The sequence below is a fragment of the Mytilus edulis genome, chromosome 3, assembly GCF_963676685.1.
Source record: "Mytilus edulis chromosome 3, xbMytEdul2.2, whole genome shotgun sequence".
In the NCBI taxonomy this organism is placed as follows: domain Eukaryota; kingdom Metazoa; phylum Mollusca; class Bivalvia; order Mytilida; family Mytilidae; genus Mytilus; species Mytilus edulis.
In genome coordinates this window covers 35,388,153-35,407,507 of record NC_092346.1, presented here as the reverse complement: position 1 = coordinate 35,407,507, position 19,355 = coordinate 35,388,153, and the positions used below count along the sequence as shown (strand labels likewise).

At 32.2% G+C, this 19,355-nt stretch overlaps 2 protein-coding genes across 2 annotated transcripts in view; one reads left to right on the top strand and one right to left on the bottom strand.

Moving 5' to 3' along the window:
* LOC139516342 (vasodilator-stimulated phosphoprotein-like) overlaps nt 1-7,147 on the bottom strand; it is a 32,566-nt gene extending 25,419 nt beyond the window's left edge. Inside the window, exons 1-2 of the mRNA XM_071306396.1 lie at nt 7,099-7,147; nt 1,168-1,218 (exon numbers count right to left, since the gene is read on the bottom strand). The gene's annotated coding sequence lies outside the window, so the exon portion shown is untranslated. The remainder of the gene's footprint in view (nt 1-1,167; nt 1,219-7,098) is intronic.
* A 3,723-nt stretch (nt 7,148-10,870) lies between these two features.
* Nucleotides 10,871-14,403, top strand: LOC139516352 (signal recognition particle 9 kDa protein-like). The gene is made up of 3 exons (XM_071306405.1): nt 10,871-11,032; nt 12,735-12,803; nt 13,999-14,403. Exons 1-3 carry the CDS (start codon nt 10,961-10,963, stop codon nt 14,092-14,094), a joined length of 237 nt encoding a protein of 78 aa, XP_071162506.1. The 5' UTR covers nt 10,871-10,960; the 3' UTR covers nt 14,095-14,403.
* Nucleotides 14,404-19,355: the final 4,952 nt, after the last annotated feature.

The following is a 19,355-nucleotide window of genomic DNA, read 5'->3' as shown; positions in this document are numbered from 1 at the left end:
GGGAGAGAAGTCATAAAACATCAGTCACTGACGACATGTACAATGTAGCTGATATCTTTGGCTTAATTCATTTATCATAATAATTAACAACTTACATAATAATATTCACATATTTATGTATATTACGATGTAATCTACGTATTTAGGTGACAACTGACAGTATACAGTTTGTTATCTGATTTCGTATTTATGCATGTTGTACATAGACTAGAAAGCAGCTGGAATGCAGCTTTTTTATTTCAAAATTGTAATCTTCAAACTAACAATAAGGTTGTAAAATTTCACATGTACAGAATGTAAGAAATTAAACCGTAATCTAAAAAAAATTGAAAAGGCTTGAAATGCCCCAGTTATTAATTCAAAACACTTTCATACTGTTAGGTCAGTCAACTTTCAACAGTTGAAAGCGGATTATATTGTTTTGTTAGTTTAAAAGAAACATGATCTTACAAATTTTATATTGATGTAGGTTGAGAAAGCTACAATAACTATTTCACCAAGCATTGAATGAGAAAGGGAAGAGTGCGGTTAGGGGATAGAAGGGGGGGATAGTGATCTTGTGGTATCATATTCATTATTCTATTTTCTCTAAATTTTCTTGTAATCTCAAATATCCCACGATTCCCAACCCCTAAATTTACCATAACATTTAGGATCAGATCGCAGCAATTGCCAATTGTCTAGCTAGCATTACCAGACATTGTCACACTGATGATTGAGAATAGCCCCACATGGCTATATACTTGTAATATACTGGTAAATTGATTTCCCATTATTCAATAAAGATTATGTAATATATTCAAAATGGCCCCATTAAAAAGTTACAAATGCTGATATTTGACCCTATTATATTAACCTATAAATTTCAATTATTATAATCTCTATAAATGAAAGATCAATACTATGGAACAAACACAGATATTGATATTCAGCTAATTTTTGTAGTAGAATACATTTTTCTCCGTCTGACTCATCAATATTGGGGATGAGAGCACATTTCGTGAAGCTAGATTACATCTGGAATGTTGGAAAATTTAAAAAAAACACAGACATCGCTACAGGAGATTTAAATATAAATGCACCTGGTGAATAAAAATCAACAATGAAATTAACATGAATGCACTGAAACTGAACAATGAAATGAACATTTTAATAACAAAACGTTACCCGTAAGGTGTAGTATATAAATCCTCTTCTTCCTCTAAATCCATTATATTCCTTTCATTAAAAACACAAGTGTAATGGGATATTAAACTGCTACACACAAACTCCACACAACTGATGCTTAATTAATTATTTATTTTCAATAGGAGAAATTGAATCAACTGGTAATTTAAAGAAGCTGTGTATGTGAAATCCTTGTTTTCTCCTTCAAACACATGAAATCAAATGGAATCTATTGGGAAATGGTTGTGATCTGCAATCAGTGGAAAACTAATGGAAATTTGAACCAGAGAAGCAACAAATTGTTCAATTCTTTTGTTCCAACTCATTACACATGCAGACACCAATAGTTTCCCTCACACACAATCTGTCCAGATTCATCAGAAGTCAATTAACTAGTAATTCAATTGATGACTTGAAAATCAAATAATGCTAATGTAAAAATACATTTTATAATTAAATTTAGAAACAAAAATTTTAAATATATATGAAAGAAACCTTTTCTTTACCAGTAAGTATTTAACAAAATAATAATCAAATAAAGAAACAATCATTTATATTAGATATAAAAAAAAATATCTTTAATGTGGGAAAAAATGTTTCTCTTGACAGAATAATTGCTTTGAAAACCAAAAATACATTTTATATGTAATCATTCTGTCAATAGGCATGTAGGTATGCTTCATTGAGATTTTTTCTTTTGAAAAAATAATTATCAAAAATCATCAGAAACCTGAAATTGATGTGAACAGGTTCATTATGTGTCAACAATGATGACTCATTAAAAATAAAATAAAACTTAACTTTCAGCAATTATTCATATAAAATTTGAAATAACACCTGGCAGTCATCACTTTCATTTTTGTCTGTTTTATAATGAAATCTAGAGGCCCCAAAGAGCCTGACTACTTCAGCATAATTCATTAGGCATTAATACCTAATTTCTACATGAAAATGATAGTTTCTGAAAAAAATTGTTTTGGATGCTTTTCAGCAATTCAATAAGATTCAAAACAATCTATCCTGTACATGCATACATGTACATTATAGTTTAAGAACAAAATATTTTAAATTATACTATTTTCATATTGATGACTGACTTTTGACTCTGGGCTATATTATTTATCAACAGGTTACCTACATTGTACATGTACTCTGTAGTAATTCATTCTAGTACTCGATAAAGGAAGAGCATTTAAAAGAAGTAATATCAAGCTTTCAATTTGTGTGATTTGGAAAAACAAGACCAAAACTTGGTGTGGACCTGGTTGGCTGCATGCAGTTGATACAAAGTAACGAATGCATTGATGATAGTTCCCAGACCAAATATCAAAATCATGGCCAAGAAAAGTTTGAAGAGAATTTTCATGGTACACCTACATTTTGTACAATGAGTGTTCCAACATTGGTATTCCAGTGATTTGAGACGTGTCCAATTAATTCCTTAAGGACCTGTCAATAATGTCATGTGACCAGTCATTTTCCTTTCTGTTTCTTTAAGATTAGATTAATTAGGGTAAATTACACTCAAATTCTGTGGCACAAGCATCAATAAGAAGACTGCTAACTATAACAAGTTTTAGCCCTCAGACTTGGATGTTAAGACGAAAGAAAAAGTACATATATGTTGATACATGTATAAGTTTGAAAAGGGGTTCCACATAACCCAGTGTAAAAAAAAGTCATTTATCTGTATTTTACTTTATATTAAAGGACTTGGTTTTTCTATCAGAATTAACATTACATTTTTGTTGCGGTTAAAGTTTTAAAACATTTAATAACTTTCATAAAATGTCCTGGATTTGTACCAAACTTGGACAGAAACCTGTTTATTATCAAAAACTAGAAGGAAACTTTGTAATAAATTATTTCCTGTTTTTCCATTTATTACTTTTAAATGGATTTGGTTTTTCTTCCAGTTACCTATAACATAAAGTCTGCAGTAAAAAAAAATTTGTAAACATTATTAGGTTCATAAACCATTCTTAATTTCTTAAGTATCAAAAGATAGTATCTCTAGAGTAAAAATCTAAAATAGTTTTTCCCTCATTTTTGTTGAGCCTGTGACTAACAGTAACAGCAAAAGAACCTAAAACACTGGGTTATGCAGAACCCTTAAACAAATTTATTCTTTGTTTATCTACAGGCTTTCTGTCTTTAATTCTTTGTTGCGGCAATGTGTTAGAACATCCAAGAAGCAACAAAGTAATTAATATAAGATTTTTTTACAATCTTTTTAAAATTGATAAGAATTTGTATGATAAATTCTACAATGTATAAGCTGCAGGGTAAAGCCCTGGTTCAATTTAAATTTGAACTGAGAACAGTTACTGTTTTTTAATTATGAATTTACTATACTGTAGCTAGTTCCCCTTAGCCTCAGCCACTTGTCTCTGGGTTTTTTTTTACCTATATATACCTTATTATAACACAAAAGGCTCTTAAGAGCCTGAATCGCTCACCTGGAATATTTTGCTTAAATCTTTTACATTTTTTTCAAAGTTTAAACCGGACTGAAGACAATAAACGCCGAGTGATGGCAAGAACTCACATTTCCTTTGGAAAGGTTAACTAACAAGGTACAAATGTACTCAACTCTGGTGTTTGAGAAATGACATTCAGTTATTAACTTCGGTTATATTTTTATTCAACATGTACAGTTGTACATCATTCTATCTTACTGAAACTTGTCCTATAGCATATAAGCTTGTACCAACATTAAATTATCTGAAAAATGGTGTATGACACATCTATTTCTGTTGTCAGAACTGATTGTACCTAACAGGCCTTTCAAGTAAAGTCAACCATAAATTATTTTGTCTTCTCATAAGGAAATAATGTTTGACTTCGATTTCAAAGCTCAAACTGCAGATATTAGGCCATAAAAAAGAATATGCATGCTTGCCCTAACCCTACCTACCCAGAAAATAGCTGCCTACTGAAAATCTTTTATTGCCTTGATTTGTAAAAAGTTTTTTTTAAATCAGATTGGCATGAATAAAAAACATCTGACACTTTGATATCTCTTTGTCGAAATAAAAAAAAAGAAAATGCCTACCAACCTACCCACTGTCTCTACCTTTGGGTAGGGTTTGGGCAAACCAAAATATTTTTAAGTGTGGCCTTAGTAGGATCTTTTAAAAGGCATTACTAAAAGAGGGGCAAAAGATACCAGAGAGACAATCAAACTCATCATGTATAATTAAAATTCAAATACAAAATACATGAACAAATCAGTGCTGGACAGCAATTTTGTTTGCTTTATTTATTTGTTGGACCTTTACAGGTTTGTTGAAATTTTTATAACATTTTTCTGTTTTCCAATTATAAAATTAGAAAACATGAATAATTAAAATTTCAATTACAACATACATGTATACATACCTACATTTGTACTAATCAGTGCTGAACAGCAATTTTGTTTGCTTATTAGTTAATGTCAAGTACATGTTTAAACAGTGTTCTCCCTAGGATTTTTGGATAGCGCTGTGGTAAGCGCGTAATTTTCGACAATTCTCAGTAACTTTATTGCGGCGCGCGTTTTGTTTGTAATTGATTTGATGTGTTTTTATTATATTATGCTATTGATGTTTTCTCTTGTAATGATGTCCTCATCATGCTCATGATAGTTACAATGTACCCCTTTGTTTGTTAATGTTTTTGTCTGGATACACATGATATAGAAGAAGAGTCTTTTTTTTTCCTCCATTGTAAATTCATATATTAAATCCTCATACTATCAGTGTATAAAACTGAAGGAGAAGTCTTTTTCCATGATGGGTCTACATCAGACTACCTATGTGAAGATTTCTTAGCACTAACAGGTAATGTTGCAGAACATGTAGGACCAACAATAAAGTCATTGTCAGCTTCTGTTTGTTTTTGTAACCCACTGTAGCAGTGTACAGTTTACATGTACCTTACGACGTTTGACAGAAATTGACATTTTTTTTAGCATAAAGATTTCTCATTTGTCTGACATTAAAGTTTTATAATATTTAAATAGCCTCATCCAAGCTGAACATCGAGAAAGTGAAATTTAAGTCGTATCAGCTTGGGGTTTGTTTTTCTAATCATATCCTCTCAATTGTTTTCAAATGGTAGAATTTCTGACTAAACAATTATAAGTTTGAATAGGTGATAATTAATACTTCAAAGACTTGCTCATTTTCGGGGTTCGTATGGATAGTAAACCCGGCAAATAATTTGTAACAAACCCCGGTGTTTGATCGTTTTTAAAATCATCGTTTGTTCCAAGTTCGTAAAACAAGTTTGTGAGTGTCGTCGGGAAATGCGGTCAATTCATTTCATCTCATTTCATTCATATATGCCTCTATATATATTCTTTTAATTGAAAAAATAGATGTCAATGTCGAAATCTTTGTTTATTTTGATCTTTCAAAGACGCCATTTTTATTAGACTGGTTCCGCAGAATTACTTTAATACAACGGAAATAATTCATTCAGAAATCGAAAACCAGTCAATCACGTGATCCGAAGAGTAAAATAAGCGGGAAATTTGAAAAAATGCGGAAAAAAAATATAGCGATGCGGTTGAGTGGGATAGCGCTGCCATTAGTGCAATAGGACAGCGGGAAATTGAAATAGCGCTGAAAATCGCGGCGCTAAAACGGCCTGGGGAGAACACTGATGTACATGTATATAAAATGTTTGAATTTCTGATAGACAAAATACAAAGAAAAGGATATACATGTACATGATGTCATTAATTTATCACATTAGAAAAAGTCAGGAATAAAACTTGCCAAGCCTAAACTTTTTTGTCTTCTTTAAGAAGTTAATATAAATAAAAAAGCTGTTTGTAATGATTCAAAAGCTTGTACAAAATTACAATTACTTCTATATTTGATGACAAATTATGTATACAGAAATGGTGTTAATGTTTTACAGCACAGAAAAGAACCTGTCTATGTCATAAACCTTATTGCTATTTGGCCACCAATTCTGGACATCACAAAGGTTAACGTACAATGTTGATGTCACAATAGAAAACAACTGACGCCACAAGACAAGTGATTGTTGAATTTGTTGTAGGACGTTGATGGTTCAAAGTAGCGCAGATTTCTAAATAGCAATACAGTGCAATTCTATCACTTTTAATGTAATAACATTGGTAATCAAAGCACAAGCCCTTAATATGGGGAAGAAGTCCCCAATTACGGTAAAAAAATCAATAAATTTTTTTTTTTTTAAATTTTGGGAAAATTTCCCGAATTTTTTATTTGACTAATGAACTCAAAATCGTTAACTTTTTTTTCAGATCTTCTTCCGTTTCCGGTCTTGTTTGCATGAGACTTTGAATAACATGTATATTTATCAACATATCAACAAATGTAGGAAGGAAATTTTCAACACCCAATCATTTTTAATAATTGTTTGATATGAAAAAAATGTTACCTGGATAACAGCGTTTCTTTGTTTACATTGAATATGACGTCATAACTTAAATAACGTCACAACTAATTCCTAACAACAGAACCAATATTGGAAACGTTACAGTCTTTCACTTTCTTTCAAGATCAACATGTTTGAATAAAAAAAAAAAAAAATACAGACTTCGTCCCCATTCACAGGTAATGCCTGCCTCATATTATATTCATGTACGTAACAGCGTTCTAATTAATTAACAGATAGATCTTTATGGGCTAGACTGTCAGAGCGCAGGTCCTGTACATGTATTTTGATAATTTTTCACAATATTATTATGCTTTACATATATCCTTATTTGAATGTATGAGAGATGACTTTCTTCTGAGTCTTTGAAGTATTTATGTCCTGACATTCTATTTTCTATAAACATGATAGAACTGACACTGTATAAATATATAAACAAAATATTTTTATTTATTAACATAAAACTTGTAAAATTTTTAAAAACATGGTACAAAAAAACAGTTGTCTGACAGTACTTGCCTTCCTGTTGACATGTTGGCTGTTTTGTTCTTCAAAATACAGTTTCTGTGTTATGTTCTATGCTATTATATACAACTAATTTTTCTGTCGAACGATGTAAAACATGAAATCATAGTGATTCAGTGTCTTCCTGGTCGATTTGACGCCATTTATCCCAGATGAACTGAAGGATTGTGGGTCAAAAAAATTGGGGCAGCATAAAATGCGGCAAACGTAAACGGATTTGATTTCTATGGAAAGCCGTTGTAGTAAATTATTCGTTCGAATTTCGATGTGATTCATTAGACAGTTTTTTCTTTGTAGAGTTGGAAATTAAATATTCTTTATTAAAGCACAAATTACACCCATAAGACAAAGGCATGACAATTACACGTAATAACAACAATATAATGACGACATTCAAATTTACATAAAAAATAAAAATAAACCAAAACATTAAACACAACAAATGACCTCAAGTGTCCCCTGTCCTCAGTTCAATAGACTGTTTAATAAAGGACCTTAAAGATATCACTTGCTGACTAGTGGTTGGATTTAGTATATATTTCATTTTATAATAAGAAAAATCTTTGTATTGAGTTTTTAAATCATTAAAAAAGACTTGTCTTAAATTTAATTTATTTTACATATTAGAAAGAAATGGGATTCAGCATCCAAAACTTTGCACTTATTACAAAGTTTTTGAGGGCGTGTAATGTTTTTATATCTTCCAGTTTCAATAGCGAGGGAATGATCACTTATTCTAAATTTGCATATTATAGTTTTCTTGTATCAAGATTAGGGTATGTCAAAATAGATTCTTGTTTATATTCAGTTTTATATTCTTAAACAATAGAAATTTGCTATTTTGGTCGAGATATATTTCTTTATATCTTTGCTAAAATTAATTTTTATAGTCGATTTTTTACTGAAATTCTTACAGTCTCCGTTTTAGGTTTTAGTAACATCTTTGGGTTTGCTTATATTATTATCAGATCTAAAAGGGTTTACATATGAGTGCCATGAGTATATACCTCGATCATGAAGTGATTTAGCAAGGGAGTAACACTCTTTAAGTAAATTAGATGAGTTTTCACTCAAAAGCCGGTATTCTTATAAAAGTGACCACTGTGTGTCAATGAAAGAAAAAAGGGGGAATCTCCTACTTCAGATCTTTAGGCAATATTACTAGCACACTTCTTAACTCAAAGTGTAAATTTACAAAACTTTATATTGTGATTTTTTTTAGGAGGACTCTTATCTATAAAACTGAGTTTATCCAAAGGAGAATTATTTTGAATGACTACATCTTTGTGAATTGAAATTGCATTTACCAGAGTCTCAGTTATATCGTCGTGTCATATGTTTCCGTATGTCATATGTTTTCGTACCAGTTCACAAGGAAATCATGAAAATCGCCATACCCAGATACATTTCTGACTTCGTACAAACCAGTCCTTGAACTAACTCCTTAATGCCAAGTATATATTATATACTAGTTTGCGTTGAAAATTAAAAAAAAATCACATTTTATTTAACGTCTTATTTTGTCGTAATTGTGTATTCATACATCCTTACAGCCACACGGACGCTCCCCTTAATCAAGGATAAAATTCAACTGTCGGGCGTGAGTAGTCCAGAGATGTCAATAGTCTTTTTATATGCCGGTAAGGACTCGAACCAATTGCCATCCGCACTTACACAGAGAGTCGGTAGTATAGAAAATCATATTGGAAAACAAAGTTTAATAAACCATAGATTCATAGAATTTTCGTAGATACTTAAAAATATCAAACCTAAATATTGTCATTGGATCCTACACTTAAATATCGATGGCAACTTCCGAGTTGATTTCATGCATCAACGCTTTGGAAAATAAAATCTCCTGTATCATTGGTTTGAGGGGTCTGAAAGTAGCCAGTTTTGCGGGACTAAATATGTGTTTCCAACAGCATTCCAAGTTTCCCGTTCAACCCCAAAGTTGATCAATTGCAAGACCTACCTTTATTTAAAACTTATGTGTTGTCGTCATACACATGCTTGACATATTTACAATTGGACGGAAAGCAAACAAAAATCGATCAACTTCATATGATTTTTATAGTTCGTTCTTATGTTGTACTGTTATACCACTGTCCCAGGTTCGGGGAGGGTTGGGATCCCGCTAACATGTTTATAATACTGCCACATTATATATGTATGTGCCTACCCCAAGTCAGGAACCTGTAATTCAGTGGTTGTCGTTTGTTTATGGGTAACAAACTATGTTTTGGTTCATTTTTTATGCCCCAACTACGAAAGTAGAGGGGCATTGTGTTTTCTGGTCTGTGCGTCCGGCCGTTCGTCCGTTTGTCCCGCTTAAAGTTTTTAATCAAGGTAGTTTTTGATGAAGCTGAAGTCCAATTAACTTGAAACTTAGTACACATGTTCCTTATGATATGATCTTTCTAATTTTAAAGCCAAATTAGAATTTTGATCTCAATTTCTCGGTCCACTGAACATAGAAAATGAAAGTGCGAGTTTCAGGATAAAGTTTTTGGTCAAGCTAGTTTTTGATGAAGTTGAAGTCCAATCAACTTGAAACTTAGTACACATGAATTAAACAAAGCAATAAAATTGAGAATGGAAATGGGGAATGTGTCAAAGAGACAACAACCCGACCATAGAAAAAACAACAGCAGAAGGCCACGAACAGGTCTTCAGTGTAGCGAGAAATTCCCGCACCCGGAGGCAATACCAACTCTTTCAATTTGTCTTTTAGTTTGGAATGTGGAATACTTCTGTAAAGTGTTGAAAAGTCAAATGTTTTAATACTATTTAAGACTGGCAAGAATGTGTCAAAAACTCTTCAGACATATTATCAAGAATGTCAGGACTAATCAAGACAAATTTAGGAAAGTCAAGAATTGATCGAGACGTATCATAACACTTATCAGATGATAATTGTATTTTTCCGCGTTTCGGAGCATAGCGGCGGAAAATCATGTTGTCTTATGGTAACGTTTTTTAAGAACAGTATGTTTTTGGCGGTTTTTGTTATGTGTATAGTTGTACACGTGGTTACGTGGACCAATCATTTGGATTGTCAATATGTATTCTTATGTTATTGAGGTAAAAGCGAGTTTATAATTGATCATAATTTTCTTGTGTTTAAAATTCATTCTAGCCGCGGACTTAAACTGTCATCATTACTAACGGTATTCTGACCTCGAGTTGTTTCTCTTTTGTTTCTAATATTTTTGTTTAAATATAAAGATATGATAGATGAAATAAATGCATCCAGAATTCCAGATTATAAAGCAAACTGAGTGCATAAATTTATATTGCGATAGGTTTGTGCAATTTGCCGATAAGTCATCCGGTTAGTAGAAATTAGGATTTGCCAAAGGGTTATAGATAGATAATCGGAAAAATTATGTACATTCCCAAGTAATAAATTAAAATAGTCGAGCTTTAGAATAACTATTCAAATAGAAGCTGTAAATATATACTTTCAACTGGCTTCTTCTATTCACAGTCAATTATTTCAATTCAAAAGCAAACACAAATTCAGCAACAATCTTTTGGTGACCAGGCATTCAGCGGTCTTAGGTTCATGTATTGCTTTTCTTTTATTTTAATTGTTTTATCATATTTCATTATGTATAGCTCCATTGCCACCAAGGATTTGTATAGTACTATATATACAAATCATTGATGCCACCTTTAACTATGTATTATAATAATAAATACGCGGAATGGGTTTAAATCTTTTCCGAACTTCGTTTCAAATCATGATTTGCATTCTACATCACCCGTTTTATACTACTTCCGGTTTGTTGACGTACATGCTTTGAGAGCAGACAGCTGTTTATTTACAATATTTCTAGTGTTCTCAGGCATAATGACGTACATAACATCATGGGATGACTTTTCGAAAGCTGCAGAACGGTTATATCTGAAAGATCCTTCAAAGGTATGACTATTTATAAATGTCTCTGTCTATCGTAGGCCAAAGAAAAATAGTATTAACTAAAAGTACATGTATGTATCTTCATATTTTAACACTCAGTCACAACAATGACTATAGCAATAACTTGTATGTGTGGTTGCATGTAAGTTTGATCACTCTGTAACAGTAAAAGTGAACATTTTCTTTTTCTTGTTGAGATGATGACCTAATGCCACAGGCACTTGTTTCTATCCATAGGTAGTCCGAGATAACTCTGACATCCAACGGCTGTTTTGCCAGACAAGCTGGGGCCATTGGACGTCAGAGTAATCTCGGACTAATCCATAGGAAGGTCGACTATTTATATGGATAGTTGACCTTCCTATGGATAGAAACAAGTGCCTGTGCCTAATGTGTAATGTAGCAGATTATATAAGGATGTTATACGTATCAGGTCCGTTCCAATATACTTTTGCACCCTACACGTTCGCACCTCACATGTTAGGCCCCGAATGCTGTTTGCACCCTACACGTTCACACCCAATTTTATTCCAATTTGAGGAATTAAAATATTATTTATTAATTTGATGATTAATTATTTAATGTTAAATGTATGAGACTTGTCAATTGTTTTTATTTAAAACTATAAAACAGCTGAATTTGGTGATATTGTTGAGTGTTTAAAACTCATGATTTTTGTTTTAACTTACTTTGATGGAAATACTGCATGTATTTCGTATTTAGCTTGGTATTAGTCTGAGATTACTCTGATGTCAAAGGCTGTTTTGCCAGACAAGCTGGGGCACGGCCCCAGCTTGTCTGACAAAACAGCCGTTTGACATCAGAGTAATCTCGGACTAGCTTGGTATGAGCAGAGATGTCTCTGGTATGAGTAAAACAGAAGATTTTAAATAAAAAACATGAAAGATAATTGTTTATAAAAGCTTTTGTTCATAACAGCTTGGCTCCTTTGATCTCAGAATCGCATTTTATTTACAAGAAACCATGAAAAAAATATTTATAATAATACACTCACCAAAACATGATTAAGAATTATTCAACACAAAAATAAAAATACTGGTAGCCTTGGTGCAAATGTGATTGGGCACGAAGGGACCCGGATTCATGTTATATATACATGTACTAATACTAGTCGAAATAATTATGAGGTCTAGAAAGGCTATTCTACTTTTTCACTTTTCAACTCTAAGGTAACTGTAAGGTGTAAAATTTAAAGCAAAAAGCATAATAGCCTTTCCAGACGTCTTAATTATTTGGTCTAATGTAATACATGTACAACATGTATATAATTTCTTTTTTGTTTTTCATCATCTTCTTCTGAATACAGGAGTAGACTCCCATCTTCCCCACAATACAATATTAAAGATTATTGCTATTTTACGAAACTTTCTTTTGATCTTACTGACTTATAATTTCCTTTCTCAGAAGAATTGGTGATATGAAAATTATCGCTAAAAACTAAGCTAATGAAATTAAACAGATTATCATTGGTCACCTCAACTCAATTGCTTTTCTCACTTTCGCCGTACCTGCTCAAGCGGAGAGAAAATCAATCTCCTTGAGATGATCAACTATAATCAGAATCTATTAGTATTCTTCTCTCAGAGAATGATAAGGGTTTCCTAAATTAGTTTTGTTGCATACATGTACATGTACTGTACATTGTTTATATGACTTAATCAAAGTTATCTCCATTTTTAAACAGTGTAGATTTGTTACCAAATACAGACACTCAGATGGAAAATTAAATGTAAAGATCACAGATGACTCAGTGGTAGGTTTTTCTTATTCTTTAAGTATGTATAGTTTAGGTGTATTAGAAAAAAGTAAAAACACAAAAATACTGAACTCCGAGAAAAATTCAAAAAGGAAAGTCCCAAATCAAATGGCAAAATCAATAGTTCAAACACATCAAATGTATGGATAACAACTGTCATATTCCTGACTTGGTACAGACATTTTCTTATGTAGAAAATGGTGGATTAAACCTGGTTTTATAGCTAACTAAACCTCTCACTTGTATGACAGTCGCATCAAATTCCATTACATTGCCAACCACGTGGGAGTATTTGCATAGATCTGACAAATGAACATACATATTTAAGTCAATGATAAAATCTTATTATGACATTATCCAACTAACCTATTGAACTTTGCTTAAAAGGATGAGAAAAAAACACTATCCTATTAGTATTTTCTCTTGAAAGTAGCATAACTGTCAAATTCATGTGACCATTTGACTCAAATTCTCATATATGATTTATCATTTAAAAATATACTAAAACTCATATCCAAATTGCAATAAGTCTGAAATAGTTGAAATACATTTACTCAATAAAACATATCCGAATTTGGTGTATATTTTAGAATCGACACCATCTAATTAACTATTTAGATGACCTCCAAAGACTGCTGACAGTCACCTAACCCAAAAGAGACTTAAACAAAAAATATAATATTTTTACCTGTATACCATAAATTTTTTAGTGGATCGAATCAGTCAACAAAATTGGTCACTTTTGTGGTCACTTTTGTTTCACTTTCAATATTGACTTTCTTTTCCTTATGGCTGAACAGGACTGAATGTGCAACCAATCTTTAGATAATGGGGTAAATTGAAGGTCACATGAATATGGATTCAATGAAATTATTCAGGCCACACTTAAAAGATATTTTGTTTTACCCAAACTCTACCAAAGGTAGAGACAGTGGGTAGGTAGGTAGGTAGACTTTTTTTTATTTTGAAAAAAAGAGAAATTGAAGTGTCAAATGCTTTTAGTCATACTGGTCTGTGATCTGATTAAAAAAAACTTTTTCAAATCAAGGCAATAAAAGATTTTAAGTAGGCAGCTATTTTTTGGGTAGGTAGCGTTAGTGCAAACAAACATATTCCTTTTTATGGCCTCACTTGCAAGTGTATTCTAGAATAATATCATATTTAATGTGTTTTTTTTTTTTATATTTTACAGTGTATACAGTACAGAACAGAGCATGCCCAAGATGTTAAGAGACTTGAAAAATTGACAAATCAGTTAATGAGGCACATGGCTTCAAAGGAAAAGTAGATAATGTCCATTAGATAATGTTAAATAAATTATACAGTAAACTCAGAATGTACGGAAGTGAGAAGTATAAAAGAAAACCTTCCAATGCTAAGGCAACTGGAGTACGCAATAAACTAGAGTCCATGGTTTTGTGATCCTCTTTTTTTATGTACAGTGTTGTGTAATAATGAATTGTATTTTATGTTCTGTAATTTTATAGTCTAGATCATGAACATTTTGAAGAAAAGGAATTGATTATTTGATCAATTTCCAAAATATACAACTTTATAAAATCCCATGGTACTCATACATGTAAAATGCCACCACACATTTACAAATGCATTTATGTTTTGAATATATCTGAACAATATATTTATAAATGACTTATTCTGTCTAAGATTTAGTATCAACTTATCAAATTGTGTAGGGGTATATAGGGGGAAAGGGGAAGGGGAGTTTCAAAATATAAATACAATATTCTTTTTCTTGGAGAAACTGAATTATTTGTCTGAAATTTCAATGGATCTGTATGTAAAATCATTCATAGATTGATAGAGAAACTATTAGTGAATAAGTTTTGTAGATTTTGTATGTAAATGTATGTATGATGAATAAAGTAAAACAGTTTTTCACAATATCTAGTTTTTGATGCCAACACATATGATTTGTATATATTATTGGTATAGATTAAGCACTGACTCACTGGTGTTGAAATATTATTGTATATACATTACAGCTCAGGTGGATTTTGCTTTTTCCATCCGTCCACAGTGGGAATGGGCTTTGGGTGGGCAAAAATTCTAGCTTGTCCACTCTGCCCACCCATAGGAGTGGGCATGCAATTTCTTTTGTTTAATCAAAAGACTGGCAAGTACAGTCAATTGAAAAAAGCAGATAAGCATTTGTAATCACTATTTTTTACCAAAAAGGAGATTATAGCTAGGGTGGGCACAGGTGGGCAGGTGGAAAAAGCAAAATTCACCCAGGCTGTTGTGTATTTAAAATCTTCAATGTCTACTTTGGTGTCGTAGCAATATCCTTGCGTGGGTGTAAATTGTCTTATAAATGGTTTGATCTCCTTTTGAAATTTTACTTTAACAATAAAGGGTCACAATACTAACAATATCCTAAATCATCTTTCAAATGCAAAAACATGTAGACAAGGTTAAGTTTTCGAAGTCAAGTCCACATTTCAGATACTTTAAGAAATATGTCTACTATATTTGGTGTATGGAATGATTGTTAGGTGTACATGTCCAACTGGCAGGCGTCGTTTGACCTTGACCTCATTTTCATGGTTCAGTTGACAAGTTTTTGTGTTTTGGTCTTTTTTCTAATATTATATTTGGTGTATGGTATAAATATTTAATGATGAGGTTTTATTTGAACTTGACCTCATTGTCACTGTTCATTGCTCAGTGTTAGGTTTTTGTGTTTTTGGTCTGTTTTTCTTAAACTATAAGCAATAGATCAACTATCTTTGTTGTATTAAATGATTGTAAAATCTGTCTATCTGGAAGGTATTAATCTGACCTTGACCTTATTTCATGGTTAATTGGATAATGTTAAGTTTCAATGGATAAGTTTGTCTCTTGGGTACTGTAAGCAATATGATATTTGTAGTAAAGCTTTATATTTCGGACTATTAATATAAAATCAATGGTCAGTAAACATGTTTTCGACAATTCAGCATGTGCATTCTTGTTTAAATATAAGCCAAAACTGTGGTTTTACTTCTTTGATCTTTATTTAGCAACTCAGCCAGGGTTGTTAATAAATTAAATCTTGAGATTTTTTTTTTAAAACTATAAGACCTACGGAAACTTTGGTCAAAAGCTTCTAAGGAGAAGTTAAACAGTTCAACACACACCAAATGATGTCAACTACTCAGGTTAGCAAATAGAAAAAAATGTGTGGTTTTGTACACCTATGTACACCAGTGGTAGATCCAGCAATTTCAATACGACCGCAAAAATTTAAAAAAAAATGATCGCAAATTGGTATCATGTTGTCATCAGCGTCGTCTGAAGACAGATGGTTTCCAGATAATTATTTAAGTATAAGTAAATAGGAATCAAAAAAATTTTAACACAATGTTTATAACCACAAAAGGAAGGTTGGGATTGATTTAGGAATAGGGGCCCAAAACAAGCATTTTTCTAGTTTCAGGACAATAAGTTGTGTATAAATATTTCAATTGCTCTAAAATTGTACCAAAATGTTTAAAACCATAAGTAGAAGGTTGTGATTCATTTTCAGGGTTATGGGACAAACAGTCTAGGAATTAAGAGCCAAAAACAAGCATTTTTTCTAGTTTCAGGACAATAACTTGTGTGTAACTGTATGGATCTCTCTGACATTGTACCACAAGGTTCCATATAACAAAGGGAAGGCTGGGATTGAATTCAGGGCTTCCAAAACGGTCATATATTCCGGTCATTTGTATAATGTCCGGTAAAAGTCCGGCTGGGCAAAGCATGAAACGGTCATATACTTTTTAGTTTTCAAGGCTTTTTCGGTCATTTTTACATAATTCACGATCTTTTTGACCCAACCTTTTGCCTATAACATCAACACATTTCCGGTCATAAATGTGACATGATGATTAATTACTATCAAAACAACACCTAATCCAATACTTTCTAATTTTAATCGAGGCTAATTAGTAGTTGGACAGCTGAAATCTACCTGTTCAGGTGACAGATGAACTATGTTCAGTACCGGACATCGTATAAATTGATCAGTCTATTCAGAATTTTTTTCTTACTTTCCAGCGGTTTGTTTCTAATTGATTTATTCTAAAAGATTAAAATTATTAGAAATTAGTTTATCAACATGATTTGATGAAAAATTTTAAAAGGTTTTAAATGAAAAATTGTCAGAACTACGTCGTATGAACTAGAACACGTGTGCGCATGTGCACAGGTGGGAAATTTAATTATGCATCCTACATTTCTTCAAAAATGCTAAAATTATCATTGATACCTGTATCTAACGTTCATTTCAAGTATTTTGTTGAAGAAATAAAGTGGAAAGAGCTTCTTCACTCAGTTGTGCTTTGTAAACATACACGGATTTTACGTATCCGTTTATGGTCCATGTTTTATCATTGTCAAGTCAACATCCGGTTAGAACAATGTGAAAACGAAACTAAAGTTTTTGCACACATAAAAAGTTTAAGGCAGATATGAGCACGCTGATGTGCACACTTTGAATGATGCACTGCCAATTTAACAGTTACATACGAACATCAAATTCATATCATATCAAAGTAAAGTTTAAAATCGTTTTTTTTTAATGTAATGTCAATTATTGGAATGGCCATCTGATACCATAATTGCCTTTTGTGACTAAGTCTTAAGGAATTAAAATCGGGATCAGATATGAAATGTCCGGCTGGCTCAAATATTTTTTGGAAGCCCTGATTGAATTTGGGGTTAATTTCCCCAAACATGTAGGAATAAGGGCTCAAATAAACATTTTTGTAGTTTCAAGTCAATAACTTGTGTTTAAGTGTATAAATCTCTTTGAAATTATACCACAAGTTTCCATACTACAAAGGGATGGTTATGGTGGTGGGGGGAGGGGTTATAGCTCAATTCATTAAGCAAATAGTGGCAAAAAAGTGGGGAAACGAGGGTTTTTCTGGTTACAGGACAATTTAGACAATTTAAAAGCAGTGTAAGGGAGGTAATCCAATATTAAATCCATCTTACACTGCTTGAAAATAATGTATTAAGAAATTTATGTTTGTCTTCTTGAGATGATTAGCTGTATTTTTTTTTTAGAAGTTACTGTTAATACTAATTTTAACCATGACTGACATTTTAAATTTTAATATTTTATGATGTATTTAAATGAGTAGTTATTGTTGCAAACTCCATGAGACATTTAAATTGAGATTATTTTTGGAATACGGGAAAGGGAGGGGTGAAAAAAAATGGGGGGATGTTTATAAATAAGAATTTGTGGGGGGTGGGGGGGGGGGGGGGGGGTACAATTTTTCTCATTAATATTAATATTCAACAGTATAGTAAATTGCTGAAAAGCAAAAAAAAATGTTTAAGTTCATTAGACCACATTCATTCTGTGTCAGAAACCTATGCTTTGTCAACTATTTAATCACAATCCAAATTCAGAGCTGTATCAAGCTTGAATGTTGTGTCCATACTTGCCCCAACTGTTCATGGTTCGACCTCTTTGGTCATATAAAGCCCTGCAGAGCATCTGGTTTTAAAAAGGTGGTTCTGAACCCAGGATAAAAGGGGAGTTCCAACTATATGTCCCAATTCAAATCAGGGATCATCCAAAAAGAAAAGGGGGGATGGTGTTTACAACCCTTGGAACTCCCCTTTTTATCTGCCACTGCTATGAGTTAGCTATCAACATGACAATTACAGGTATAAAACCTGATATCTCAAAGTCTCACTATATTTTGTTGTTTCTTTGATAGTGTAGTTCATTGTTTCATAAAATGAAGTTTACATTCCATTAACTATTTGTATCAGAATTCAGAGGTGGATTTAGGGGGGGGCCTCTGTTTGGGAAAAAATTTGGTTGCTTATATAGGGAATCACTGAAGTGTGACTGGAGTGGGCCCCCACTTATGAAAATATCTGGAACGCCACTGGAATTAGTATGTCAAAAGTCTTTGGTACATCTATTTCATGGTTCAATATTTAATCTCTAAAATCATTGTTACTTGTACATGTCTGGACTTCATGTTCATGGTTTCAATACATCTGTCTTAAAATCATTTCCTTGGTTACTAGAAGTAAAAAGGCCAGCTACATTCCTTTCATACAAGAACACATTCATTGAAATATCTTACCTGCTTCAAATATGATTGTATTTATGTTACTTTTACAAGTACTACAAGTATCACAATAACTCAACCAATAATCCATGAAATTGAGACCAAGGTCAAGGTTTACCCTGCTTGACAGACATGTACACCTTAACACTCTAAATATAGTTGACCTTTTGTTTACAGTATATTATAAACTTACAAAACAATGAAAAACTTAATCTTAACCACAAAAATGGTGTCAAGGTCATACAAACTCTCCCAGATTATCCTGACATTTATTCCATACTTCAACTATAGTTGACCTCTCGCTTATAGTATGATAACCTGACAAAACCATGCAATTCAACATTCACAAAGAACCTCGAAAACAAGGTCAATGTGATCTGTAAGCTGACAGACAGACATGTCCACTTTACAATCATTCCTTACACTAAATATATAGGCCCTATAACTTCCTCTTTCAGAAATAGAA